General features: G+C 29.3%; 2 protein-coding genes across 4 annotated transcripts in view; both read right to left on the bottom strand.

Moving 5' to 3' along the window:
* Window positions 1-60: 60 nt before the first annotated feature.
* On the bottom strand, window positions 61-5,098 carry LOC108748613 (protein Ycf2). 2 transcript variants are annotated; one of them, XM_018486859.1, is made up of 9 exons: window positions 4,880-5,098; window positions 3,277-3,474; window positions 2,709-3,176; window positions 2,411-2,643; window positions 2,177-2,261; window positions 1,841-1,915; window positions 1,228-1,512; window positions 724-1,128; window positions 61-393 (listed from the first exon to the last, which is right to left on the bottom strand). In XM_018486859.1, exons 1-9 carry the CDS (start codon window positions 4,929-4,931, stop codon window positions 176-178), a joined length of 2,019 nt encoding a protein of 672 aa, XP_018342361.1. In that variant the 5' UTR covers window positions 4,932-5,098; the 3' UTR covers window positions 61-175. The 2 variants fall into 2 exon arrangements, with proteins under 2 accessions (XP_018342361.1, XP_018342362.1); XM_018486860.1 differs by having other exon boundaries at window positions 320-393; window positions 717-1,128.
* Window positions 5,099-10,431: 5,333 nt separating this feature from the next.
* LOC108748614 (ras GTPase-activating protein 3) overlaps window positions 10,432-14,156 on the bottom strand; it is a 6,511-nt gene continuing 2,786 nt past the window's right edge. Inside the window, exons 5-15 of one of the 2 annotated variants that reach the window (XM_018486861.1) lie at window positions 13,850-14,037; window positions 13,436-13,771; window positions 13,122-13,323; window positions 12,813-13,031; window positions 12,607-12,731; window positions 12,364-12,498; window positions 12,115-12,156; window positions 11,912-12,018; window positions 11,581-11,824; window positions 11,156-11,497; window positions 10,432-11,059 (exon numbers count right to left, since the gene is read on the bottom strand). In XM_018486861.1, the coding sequence (XP_018342363.1) occupies window positions 10,504-11,059; window positions 11,156-11,497; window positions 11,581-11,824; window positions 11,912-12,018; window positions 12,115-12,156; window positions 12,364-12,498; window positions 12,607-12,731; window positions 12,813-13,031; window positions 13,122-13,323; window positions 13,436-13,771; window positions 13,850-14,037 (2,496 nt within the window). In that variant the 3' untranslated portion in view covers window positions 10,432-10,503. The remainder of the gene's footprint in view (window positions 11,060-11,155; window positions 11,498-11,580; window positions 11,825-11,911; window positions 12,019-12,114; window positions 12,157-12,363; window positions 12,499-12,606; window positions 12,732-12,812; window positions 13,032-13,121; window positions 13,324-13,435; window positions 13,772-13,849; window positions 14,038-14,156) is intronic. The other variant, XM_018486862.1, reaches the window with a different exon arrangement.

Here is a 14,156-nt window from a genome sequence, read left to right as displayed (position 1 = left end):
TATATATATATATATATACTATATATATAATTAACATATTTTAATATTTTAAGACTGCGGATTTCACACATCGCATATTTACGATATAAATATAATATCGAGAAAACAGTAGCGATGTGTCAGAAGAAGAAAAAACAGGTATGTCTATCAAAGTTATTTTGCAAGAACATACATTCTAAAAACTGTAAAACTCTTTATCAATCTGGTATTCTTCAGAATTATTTTCTTCGTACATGATTGTATCATCTATATTTGATGTATTCTTACTAAAATCATAAGCTTTTTCTCCACCTTTAGGTTGTTTATTATCCACTTGCTTAATCTCGCTCCTTGTCTGTTGAATGGATCCTTTCGTTTGAGGTTCCACATTTGAGCTCTTTAACTCTTTAACACCTGTTTATAAAAAGTAATAATTTCGCAAAAATAGAAAGATATATTTAAATCTATATTTTTTATTACATACATTTAAAAAAATGTTAAGAAGGATTAAAACAAAGATCCTCCATGCTCATTTTAATTATGTCTCATATGTAAATTTTAAATTATTTGTATAACTGGGAAATGGTAATATTTAATCTGAGATGAAAATAACTACAACAAAGTATTTTCTAGAATCGTATACTAATTTCTCTATTATATATTTAACAAAAAATTATGTATACTATTAATCATACTATTAATTAGAATAAAAAAGAATATTAAAATTAATAATTTACTATTTACGTTTCCAATTTGGCATCTTATCATGTTCCTCTTCCACTATCTCTTCCTCCTCTTCTTCCTCCTCTTCCTCTTCCTCCTCTTCTTCATCCTCCTCCTCATCCGCCTCTTCTTCTGCTTCTTCAACTTCACTATCTTGTGGGGTAGGTAATTTTCCATATTTTGCGTCCAATTTAGCTATTAATTCGGAATCATCAACATTTTCGATTTCCTCGTCATCTTCAATTTCTTCTTCTTCTTCTTCATCTTCTTCTTCATATTCTTGTTCAGCTTTATCTTTCACCTGTTCTCCATCGTCTTCTACCCCAGAAACACGTTCACCTTCTGATGTTTCTAATTCATAATCTTCTTCCTCTTCTTCTTCTTCCTCCGATGATATCTTAGATTGATCATGTCTAATATTCGTTTCTATGATTAAGAATATAAATAAACAAATCTGTTGTACAATTTATCAACAAAAGATATAAGAAAATACGACGAAAAACGATATATCATATAACATCGTACCTTCTTTACTTGTGCTTCGAGCTGGAAATTTTTCTTTTACTTGTATTACTTCATCTTGTGGAATCGGTTTTATTAAATCGGTTAAAGAAATATTTTCTTCTTGCAACTTATTATATTTGGATCTTAAATCTTCGTTATTTTTTACTTGCAAAGGTGTTTTATTTTCAACTTTCTCAATTGACTTAATTACTTGCTTAAGGTGAGAAGGTGAAATTATTGTTTCACTTCTTGATTGATCAGGTATGTTGGTTATATCATGCGGAGAACGAAAAGTACCAATATCAACTAAAAAATTGAATCATTCAGTGTTACATATTATTAATACGTATAAGAAAAATATAATTATTTATTGATTCTAAATTTGTTTTTTAAACAAGTCAAATATGTCTTAATTGAATTATGACCAATTATACTAAATGCATCTACATAAATAAATTACTTACCTGCAAAATTTCATTTTAATCTTTTTAAATATAATTATTTCAATATTTACATCTGATATTGATTCACATCTAATATATGTTATATTAATATTTTTTTTATATACCCTATAACTACAACTATAAAAAAATATGTTGATATGAGATAATGTGTAATGAAAAATTAAATTTACCGTTGTTCCACCGTCTAACGAGAACAAAATGCGCAGCAACAACAAGTGCAACACCAACTCCAAACTTCACAGCCACTGCAACCACCATATTATTTCTGATTGCTACCTTTTTTATTATAAGAAAATATCGTGATTAATATAAAGCAAATATATTTTAATATTTTATTCTATAATGATGATGCTCATATTATTTATCTATTATTTGGTTATTATATGTCATTTAAAATTAAACGAGATGAAAGAAGAGCATGGAGGATCAAATATAATGTCTATATTTATTTATGTAATTATTCGGGGATATTGTTGATATATATTTTGTTATGAACTATGACTTACCACTAGTAGGTTCTTCAACTTCTTCTTCTTCGGATTCACTTTCTGCATCATTTAAATTTTCTTCTTCAACTTCTTCACCTTCTATCTGATAAAAAGGCATCAATGACAAAATATCATTAATATAAATAAAATAATCGATGTTGAAAGAGATAATCCTAGAGAAATAGTTATAAATAAAATAATAGAGAATAAAATAATAGATGCACACAAAAATAATAGAGAATATGTATATACCTCTTCCAGAGGTTCAGCACTGTTGTCATCGATTTCATTAACGCCAGGTATACTTGGGAATTCTTCAGGTACATCATCATTCTTCTCTTCTGCAGAATTATCAACTGTACTAAATTCATCAAGTTCCATATCAATCATATTGTTTTCCTCATCTACATCTTCGTTCTCATCTGTCTCGTCAACTTCTTCTAATATGCCAACAGCGTCAAATTCTTGTTGCGCATCATCAACTTCTGAAGATATTATTTTAATAAAAAAATATGCTTGGAATTTTTATAATGTATCGCAATTCACGTACCATCTGATGTATCTTCAACTTCTACGTTATTCTTTTCTGCTTCTTCTTCTTGCCATTTTTCTTCTTCCTCTACCTCTTCCTTATCTTCTTCGTCGTCGTCGTCATCCTCTTCCTCCTCTTCCTCTTCCTCCTCTTGTGTTTCTTCTTCTTCGCCATTTTCTTCTATATCTTGTTCGATACTTCCATCATCTTCTTCTTTCTCAACTCTTGTTAACTTTTTTTCATCATGATCCACTTCCCTGTCTTTTTCCTCTTCTTCTTCCTCTTCTTCTTCCTCTTCTTCTTCTTCTTCCTCCTCCTCCTCTTTCCCCTCTTCATCCTCCTCCTCCTCCCCCTCTTCCTCTTCTTCTTCCTCTGCTTCTTCGTTAACTTCATGCTTTTCTTCTAGTTCGCCATGATTGGATGATGAATCATCTACCCAGCCTTCAAATATACTTGCCCAACGTGACGAAGCTATCGGCGTATCAACTTAAAAATTAAAATATAAAGATGCGATTTTAGCATAAATTTCTTCTTATGTTTAGTTAAGATTATTGCATATGTTGAAATATTTTATTCTTTTATTTACCATCTGTAGTTCCTCTATGTTCGAAGATTATTATACCAATTAATCCTGCAAGAACAGCCAATAAAATAAAAAATATAATTCGAGCACACCAATGTCCGCCTGTGCTGCTTTCTTTATAAATGTGAATAGTGACATTTTCGGCAGAAGTATCAGTCGGGCTGATCAAAGTAGGTGGTGGGGTACCGGTATCTTCATCATCTAAATATAATTAAAAAAATGTTTAAGTTATTAACAATTTATTTTTGTATATGAACTTAATAAATAACAAATCACAGGGCACGAGGAAATAAAGAGTTTATTATTATTTTTAAATATTGTTAAAAGGAACAAAGAAAGAGAGAAAAAGAGAGGGGAGGGAGAGGAAAGGGAGAGGGAAGGAGGGGGAGGGAGAAGAGGAGGGGGAGAGAGAGAGAGAGAGAGAGAGAGAGCTCTTTCAATATCGAGTTTAAAGTGAATATATGAAATAAAATCTTGAGAATGCAATATTAAAATCACGTATATAGACGCAATAAATAATTATTATTTCAATTAATAATTAATTTTCTTAATGAAAAAATGTAAAGCTGATATCGTGATATGTATAAGAGATAAGCAATAACGTGTACAAAAAGTAGAGCAAAATTCAAAAATAGTTGAACAAGAAATGCTTTTGGACTGGATAATACAGTTTACTCTATTTTTGAAAGCTAAAGGGTACGTTGGCTCGAAAGATACTAAAATCCACATTTTCTAATTCGAATGACTTTGCCAAATTTTCTTGGGTCAATCGAAACTTTATACATCTAATGAAAATTATACTGATAAATAATCTAATTTCACGTCAACTAACGACGTGATAAGTGCCTATTATTAATATTATTCTAATACTCCGATCTAAAAGAAATTGATTTTTAAAATAAGAGTTTTAAAATGAAAGAATTTCTTGAAATGTAATTTACGGAAATTGTATGAAACGGTTATTTTTAGTAAAACAGTTAAACACGATTAATTGTCGATCGTACACAATTGCGTTTTTATCAAAAGCGAACTGTTGCAATAAATATGTCGACCATTATTGTCATTGCAAGTCATATTGAAGAGTTGATGGATATGAAATGAATAAAAATCGACATAAAATATGTGTCACGCGCATATGATCGGGGCCAATGTCTGTCAATGGCCGTCAGTGGTTGGCTAGTTGCTGACAGCCGCAGTGCGCGGATATTTTTGGAACTTGACAGACGATCATAAGAATAAAACTGCATTATGTGCCCGTAATATCGTATGGCGCGAGGTCGTTTCGTTCCAACGTAACGTTCGTCTCGCAAATATACGCGCAAAATACGACGATCGTCAAGTTCATAAAATCATAATCACGAAATCTCATAATGGCGCGCAAAGCGTAATTCTTTAGTAAGAAATGTAAAAAAAGGAAGAACGTAGAAGTGTGACGAGATTTTGATCGATGTTTTCAAATGAAGGAAACGAGAGAAGCATACTTGAACTAAAGCAATGGCGATAGGAGTGCTGGGATAAAAATAAAAGAAACAAACATCGCTAAAAATATCGTACAACTATAGGAATCGTGTTACGAAGGTGCTGTGTCAATTGCACTCATTTTTACCTTTCTTACGTCGTTTTTCCTTCCGTTTCCTTGGCTGCACATCGCCGGACATTCTTCGACGAGTAAACGCTTTCTAGAGTACTGCTGATTGTCGCGAAGAATTTAAATTTTCAAAACGTCGATCGTTCACGGCACCACTCTACAAAAATTTGATTCGCGGATGGTAGATCGGCACTGCCGAGCGCGAAACATCCTAATATAAATTTATTCGATATCACTAGAGTAACTAGCCCGTTGCGCATGCCAACTGCAATTTATTAGATCTGTTCGTGTGTTCTTACACTTTTTGCACTCGGAATTATCTTTTGCTTCCTCTTCCTTTCTTTCTTCTCTTCAAACGCCCGAATATACATTTATCTCATTTTAAGAGCATTTTTGGGAATTTCTAACAACATAAACAAGTCTATTATTGTCCATTGTCATTGATTTATCAATAGAATCAATCGGTACTAATAAATCGGTAATAAAATCGAACGTATCGACTAATATTAATGAACTCATGGCGGGTGTAGGAATTTTATATTCTTGTCAGGGATCTCGCTTTCTTCATTGAAAATTTAATTTCATAATTAAAAAAATATATTTCGCATTACATTCTTTAATTACGACACAGTTAATTCTTTTTGTTATGAATATTGATTGTTTAATAACTTGTTGCCATATTTGTGTAGATTATTTCGAAAAAACAATCGAATTTATAGAGTGAATGCAATTAATTTTTTTCAATGTTTATTTCGATATTTTACTCGATATTGAGTGACAATTTGTAACCAAAAATTATTTCAAGATCACGTAGCCTTCACGATTCTCGAAATTACGAAAGCAATTGTTTTATACACATAAATTGTTTCATTCATAGAAAAATCTTACAGAATTTTTATCAAAAATTTTCTATATATAATACACGTAAAATTGTTTTCCACGCTCTCTTTTCTCATTCAAATAATTTCAAATCGAAAAGAATTTCTTATTTCATATATCTCGTTATTGTCCAATAGCATCTTAATTTTTCCAATCATCATAAAGAATTTGTATGTATTAATTACAAAAGATCATTACACGACTTCAAATGAATGTGGATGTTGATGCGAACGCATAAAAATGCGTTAGTTATTGTACATAAAAGGACACGTTTCGTTTATTGCAGGAAAAACTTATGTACAATATTAAAATACACACAAAAGTGTATTACAGAACATTAGTTTTTCTTTTATTTTAATTAAATAATATATTATATACTCCTATACAGCAGAAATGTCCAAATTATATTAAAGAGACAGCCTAAAGATATCACAATACTTGTAGGATATTCATATGATATATTTAGGATATTTCTGCTATGAAAGTTTAGTATATACATCATATACATACACGCGTACACGTATGCATATATGTATATATTGTATATAAATGTATATGTACATAATGGTCTCTATAGATTTAAGAGAAAACATTCTTGAGTCCACGACATCGATTTTAAGGCACAGTCTATGCTAAGGTTTTCTACAAGATATAGTAGTTGGGTGAACACAACAAGAGAGATTATATAAAAATATTAAATTATTAATATAAAATTAATATAAATAATACCGTTCGTAAGTAGAATTACCACATATACCTGCATCAAATTTTTCATCAAAATATATAGAATGGGACAAATTAATTGTATTCATTGCGATTTTTAAAGATGAATTGTAACTTTAAATCTTTTAAATCGTATGTAATAATTTATCATGGAATTTTTTTTTACCTTTCAAACTTTTAATAATACATAAAAAATTCCGTAACAGTGCTTTCTAATTACAAACGATAACATAAGCGTTTTTGTAAACATCTTGATTATTTGCTGTACTTAATACGTAAAAAAATTATATTCAATTTGTAAATAAAAAATGCAATGCAGAATTAATATTATCGGAAAACAAGAGAATACAAGATTAAATTCTTCCAATGAAAATTTATTGCGATTATAACAATTTTAAATAAACAATTAACTTTAATAATCAATTATATAAACTAAGTTATATTTTCCTTTCAAGTACAAGGTGTACTTGTGACATTGGCTGCGTTCAGCAAAGAAAACTGATCAATGAGTGCTCACTGATTCTTTATTGGTTCCTACATTTAGATCCAGCGAAGAAATAAAGGCAAGAATTAATCGTATTAAAGAATTATTGAGCACTCACTAATGTTTTCTGTGCAAAACGCAGCCCATTAATTGGTTCGATCGTATTTTATTTTGAAGATGATACTTGTATTTCTCTATATCGTACAATAAAGAAAAAAATCGCGCGCGCGCGATATCATACAATAATAAACTAATATCATGTAAAATTGTTCACTAATTTGCATCTAACAGTTTTACTTAACGATTTATATAATATTACTATAATATTTTCTACACTAAATAACGAAAAAATTCTATATACAAAGGCCTTATATGGATATGTTAAGTTTTCAAACTAAGTTCACACACACAGTATCTTAATCTCGCTCAATATATTTAGATAATTCAACTATTTTATAAATAATTTGATTTATCTACAGATTTACTAAAGTATCTTAAATCTTATAACTAGCAAATAGATAAAAAGATTAAATGGAGATTTATTTCCTGCATGTGGAAAAGAGATTTCTGTACACGCTGTACATAACTAATGTTTATAAACTGTGTATAATATTTATATAATAATTGAACGATAACTATATACCTTTGCCTTAACAACTTTCTTGTTATTGTAATGTTATTATAATTGTTCTCTACTAGAATGGAGGGATTATAGTTGTAATATTAGTATGGCTTGTAGAGCTATTTGATTTGACATAAGAGTTTCACATCACGAAACGTATAATTTTCAGTTACAGTTGTTTTCACAACTCTATTTACGCATTATAAATCATTGTTATATGAATATGTATAATAAAGTTATTTTCTTATATAGCCTCATCTAAACAGATACTTTTATATTTATTACATTTTTCTTCATGCTCTATCAGAAGATGAAGAAACGCTTTTAGGCTCATTCACAAACATACATTATATTTTTCTTGCATTCTCTCTCTCTCTCTCTCTCACTCTCTTATTTTATTTATATAATTTTAATTTATTGCAACAAAAATCAAATATTGTCAATACTTTTCAGAATTGCTCTGAAAAAATTATTATAAGCAACTAATCTTTTTTACATTAAGTATATGTGTGTTTTATTATCTTTAACACTAATTAATTGATTCATATCAAGAATGATCTATGATTCAAAGAATTAATCAGATAATTACTAAACAATTTTTTTAAATAGTTAATTTTAACTTGATGCAAGCATTACAAAAGTATATTGCATGACCTAATCTTTTTTTCATTCATTAGAATAAAATCGAACATAATTTGCTATAAATAGCAAAATATAATTATCATCATTGTAGTCATACAATTAAAGATATAGGCTTTTAATAAATGCCGAATGTGTTCTAAGAAGTGTAAAAAGATTTCAAATTAATTAATTATAAATGATATCTTAAATAGAAAATTTGCAGCTAAGATAGTTTAAAAGTTATTACGAATGCTGATTACATATTCTATCACAGAAAATTGATCAAATATTCATTCAATACATAATTATAATATAGTATCGTACAATACACAAATAATATATAAAAACAAAACTTATTAACGTAGTAAAGTAATATTCAGCACAGTTTGGGAGTGCAAGATCTTTTTGTTATATTTGTTATATAATTTCTTTTCTAATAAAAATTAACAGATCTAGCATTTTTTCGCACATTTAACTTTTTTGTTTTTATGTAAAAATCTATATTAAAATAACTAATAGAATATAAGAGTTGATAATGAAAGAAACATATTCTTGAATATATATATATATATATATGTTTCAAACTATTTTATAATAAAAAAAAAGAATTTACAAAATAATAAATGCAATAAAAAAAATTTACTTTTGTTTAGGCTTTTATGAAAAAACAAAATAAACAAAATAAATGGCGAAAGAGTCGTCGCATAATATATATAATTAAAGATAATAGTCATAGATACATAAAATAAAATAAAAAATATAACGGCGCATATTAAAATATAAAACAAACAAGTTTCGGCTGCTGGATTGATGAGCCCTCCTCAGATGTAAAAAGAATATAATATAAAAGACATAAAAGAATACAACAACAAAATAATAATAAATCGATAACATTCAGCAGCCAAAACTTGTTTGTTTTATATTTTAATATGCGCCGTTGTACTTTTTATTTTATTTTATGTATCTATGACTATTATCTTTAATTATATATATTATGCGACGACTCTTTTTCGCCATTTATTTTGTTTATTTTGTTTATACATAAAGAGTCTAACCGCTGTTATTTAATTTTATGAAAAAAATTAATTTATTGAATTTAGTGCCTGTACGATCAAATGTCTTTCCCTATAATAATTCGATTAAATTTATAAAAGTAATAATACAAAAGAATTTATACAAGCTATGCTATAGCAAAGATATGTTTGTTTAAAAGTTTTGAAACTCTTTACTAAATTGTAATCAATTCTATTTGCAACATTAATAAGCCTTTTTATTTTTATTTTATGTATGTATTTATAATGAATTATATTAAAAATTGATGGAATTATACGTGAAAGATAACGATAATTGTGTATTCAATTACAGTGATTTTTCTATAGTCTAGAATAATAACTATTACACAATATTACATAAACTAACGTTGAGTGTTTTTATATCTGCGAGAACTCGATTTTTCAATGAATGAGATTACAAGTTGTGCAATAACACAGCCAATGTCATGTTTATGCACATACATCTTCAATATATTGAAATGAGGTGAGATAATAAATAAATAATCAATAAATAGTAGAGATTTCTGTCATGACAAGATGTTACGTTCTCTGCACAGCATGGTAACAAATCAAGATATGTTAAATTACATTGTTAAAATTCTCTTGTATTTACCTATACTGTCAGAAATGCTTTCTTTACATGTAAATGAAGCTCGTGGTTATAAACAAAATTAAAAGTAATGAATGATTTAACTGAGAACTAAGTTACAGTAGTTACTTAAATGTAATGAACGTGTACATTAAATTTTATATACATGTACACAAATATACTTTTCAGTTATAAATACATTAAATTTAATGTAATGTCATGAAATTAAATTTAAATTGTGTAACCTAAAAGTATATTAAATTTCATATAATTTTTAACAGTGTACATTAAAAGTTAATTTAAGAACATTTCTAACAGTGTAGTATCTAGATACGAAATTAATTAAAACGATTCTAAAAGACAGACATACATAAACAGAAAAAACTGCCTCCAACAGCGGAATCATTAATTTATACAGAAAAAAAAATTGTACATATATTCGTATACAATCCTATGTACATATTGTACATACAATATATACATATGTATATATTATGTATATAAGTATGTATGTATATACATATATAGCGATAAAAAGTAGCTAGAGGATTGTACTGTTCTTTTCATTTAAAGAAACGACCAATGTAAAAATCTCTGTCTTTTTTCTCGTTTCTCGGAATTTTTTTTCAATTTCTAGGAACGTGCAACTTATATTTGTACATTATAGATAAATTAATGATTGCCACGCTCACTCATCGAATTACAAGATATGTCAGGGACCTCGTCCTGTAATCGTCTTGTCAATGTACATTCGCTCAGCATTCTAGTGTTGTCATAATTTCCCAATTTCCGCGATAATGTACCTGATAAATTAATACTATCTGCTGTCAGTAGACTAGTGCTGTCTAGCCTTTTATTATTTTCCATATTTTCATTAGCGTTTTTTTCCGATTTATCAGATCTTAATGTATTATTTAAACTATGATCGAATTTTCTGAGATCATTTTGGATACTCCTGATAGTATCACTTTTGCTTTCGTATCCTCGCAACAAGTTATTTTCATTCTCATACCTACGATTAATGGAGTCAGAATCAAGACGCTTTCTCAATGTTTCGTCGTATCTTTGACTCTCGACCATTTTTCTAGAGAATCCCATGTCGTAATGTTCCGTATCTATGGATCGTTGATTTAGACCATCCGACTCGAACATTCGCTTTGTAAATTGATTATCGAATCCTGCTCTACTAGCTAAGTGGAGGTAGTTGTCATCACCGATGGGAGCTTGTCTACAAGAGTAAAATACCCAAATATTATTTCGTTAAATACTTTAAATAGCAAAAATCTAAGCTATATCTGATAAAACAATCGAGTGTATGACATACTTGCTGCCGTACTTGGTGTCGCGTGCCAGTTTTCTAAAATAGGCTCTATGTTCACGCTGCAACGCGTATGCAGCTTCTCTAAGTGCGTTTAAAGTCTTGAAACATGAAGGTACATCTTCAATAGGCGATCCACCGTCCGGAATAACACACATATCGCTAGCGCCATAAACTGCTTGGCATTCACATGCATTCATCAATGTCTCGAGACGTGGCATATTTGTGAAGATTAACGAATGTATTCTCTGCAAATCGCGATCTGGATCTAAGACCATTCGTAGTCCAGCCTCTACACCTGGTGATACTTGACTACATCCTGGTGCAACTTCAGCAACTGCTCGACAACTAGATATTATACAGAAACATAAATATATAATTAGAATAAAAATATATACATACATTTCTTGATATTTACCATTATAACTTACCAAAGCCAATGGCCATTGATGTATGCACTCGGATGATACTTTTCTAAGCGATTACTGTTTGTTTGACATATTTTTGTAAGAATGTCAATCCATTCTTTTTCTTCTACACAATTACCAGCTTGAACATATAATGCTCTTTGTGGTTGAATAATTTGAAACATGTTTTTCATCTTAAAAGAATCTTCATGAAGTCTTTCCACTGCTAAAATTTCTTCTAATGGTATCTTACACAAAGGTTCTTTACCTATAAATTATTTCGTAAAATTTTGTATTTTTCTTGTATATTTTTTCTTAAGAGAAAGAGATATTTATATCATAAAAAATTATTCACCTTTGGTTTTAGAGTATGTCAAATCATGCGTGGTAAGTCTAAAGTATCTCTGCTTAAAATTCTTGCGACCAAATCGTTTTCTGCCTTGTGCTCGTTTAATCATTACTCTATAAAAAAAAATACAATTAATATATTCTCGCATAAAGATTATATTTTAATAAACACATACATATATAAATATAAAGTTATACAATAATACAAACCTCTTGTTACAATCAGTAGTATGCATAAAGAGAAAGTATATTCTATTAGAAATAGATAAAGTTTTTAGAAATTTACTTATACAGTCTCAATATTATAATTTTAAAGTAACATAATCTCATTTAAAAAGAGCGTTTATTATAATTTATTAAATTCTCTCCTTTCCTCTCTGTGGCGCGCACGTACGTTTATAAATTTTTGATAAAAAGATAAGCGAGAAAGAGAAATATGATAAATATTTGTATACGTACCCTTCTTTGAGTACCACTGGTTGTTCTTGTAATACCATTGGACGCTGCTTTGTAATACCGCTACTATTACTGCTGGTCGATATTAATTCTAGAAATTGCTTTACTGCTTGTATATGTCTTTCTGTATAAAATTCTCTATAAAACAAAAATTATGCATATAACAAAAACAGATTAATATTTTATCTTTAAATCTTGGCTTTTTTTCTTATATATGAAGTGTTTATATTTTTATCACAACCTTACCTATATACACATTCCATGTATTCTTCTTTGCATACACTGCCTGCACCTCCTCTGCAAGATACTAAATTTCCAAGACTTTGAATCGTCTTAGATATTAATGTTAATGTCCTATTGGTCTGAGAATCCTATAATAACATATAAGATAAATTTATAACTATTATCTTAAAATATATAAAATATTCTCTTATAATAGATCAGTTATTTACAATTTGTTCAGTAGTGATATCAAATAATCTTGGACCCAATATTGCAGGAGCAAAAAATCGTAAAAAGATAAATCCACTTATCACCGAATATCTCACTTCCTTGTTTTTTGGAAAGTGAGTTGCAGCGAGCTCTCTCAAACACCAGAACATTTCACACATTAAAGGCGGACATCTTACTCCTGATGTTGTTATTGCCATAAATACTCTTTCAACATATTCCTATAAAAAAAAATAGCAATATATCATTTTATCTGGAAAAAATGCACACGCGCGTTTATGTGTATGTGACAAGTATTTATGATTCAATACCTTTAAATTCGTTAAATTCGTTTCTATTGTATTGCCATCCTTTACCCGAGTTGGATCTATTTCACATGGTTTTTTTTCAAGAAAGACTTGTTCCATCGCAGGTCTAAGAGTACTATGCAAATAATGAAGACCTGCTAATCTCATGCCCTCGTCCATCATTTTGCTCACTAAGGTATTACCGCGAAAAATGGTCGTTGGGTCACTTAAATAAAGTTATTAAATGATAAATTATATAATTACAATATGTGCAATTATAAATATTTACTAACAATTGATATCTTCATGAAATCAAAATAATACATTAGTTGACTTACGTCAATTTAGAAATCTCATGACTAGCAAGTGCTCGCATTACGGATACCAACTGTCCATGATGCACCAATACTCGGACTAATGGTTGTGCAGCTTCCATTTTACTAGCTACAATTTCACCCAATATGTAAACAGCCGATGATGTTATCGGCTGAACATTGACGCTTTGTAATAATAGACTTTTCAGTCTATCATACATTTCAGACGAAAATACGTGATCGGCTACATAATGAATCTTCAAACGTAAAGATCCCAAACCAGGTAATGTACCAGGTGGTGTTGAATTACTTGAAATTTTACTTGGACGATGTTTTGCTGCTCTAGGTTGTAAAAAATACCTGTATAAAATCAAATAATGTAATTTATTCAGACTGTCATCCATGATTTTTATAAAATGACAACATAAGCATATATACCATGCGGTTGTTGTACTAGTTGGTTGTTTTTGTAATCCTTTCAACGTTACACGAATTTCGCCAAGAAACACCGGTTGCTCTCCCATACCAGGAGATGCATGCCACAAACCAACAACTACTTCTCCAACTTCAGCTCCTTCAATAGAATAATGGGAGACATCTTTGTCTCTGGTTTCAGTTAACTCTGGCTGTAATATAAAAGAAAGCAATTTCATATACTTTGTATGTATATATAATATTCTATACACACACACAAAACACACGAATACATATAATACACACACACACGCGCGCGCGCGCGCGCACG

Source organism: Trachymyrmex septentrionalis, unplaced genomic scaffold, assembly GCF_001594115.1.
Source record: "Trachymyrmex septentrionalis isolate Tsep2-gDNA-1 unplaced genomic scaffold, Tsep1.0 scaffold24, whole genome shotgun sequence".
NCBI classification, from domain to species: Eukaryota; Metazoa; Arthropoda; class Insecta; order Hymenoptera; family Formicidae; genus Trachymyrmex; species Trachymyrmex septentrionalis.
This window is presented reverse-complemented; position numbering and strand designations above follow the sequence as displayed.

Coding starts and splice junctions, on each gene's coding strand:
- LOC108748613 (XM_018486859.1), bottom strand. CDS start 4,931: ATGTCCGGCGATGTGCAGCCAAGGAAACGGAAGGAAAAACGACGTAAG. Junction 2,262..2,410: donor GTGCTGAACCTCTGGAAGAG/GTATATACATAT, acceptor CCTTTTTATCAG/ATAGAAGGTGAAGAAGTTGA. Junction 1,513..1,840: donor CGTTAGACGGTGGAACAACG/GTAAATTTAATT, acceptor TCAATTTTTTAG/TTGATATTGGTACTTTTCGT.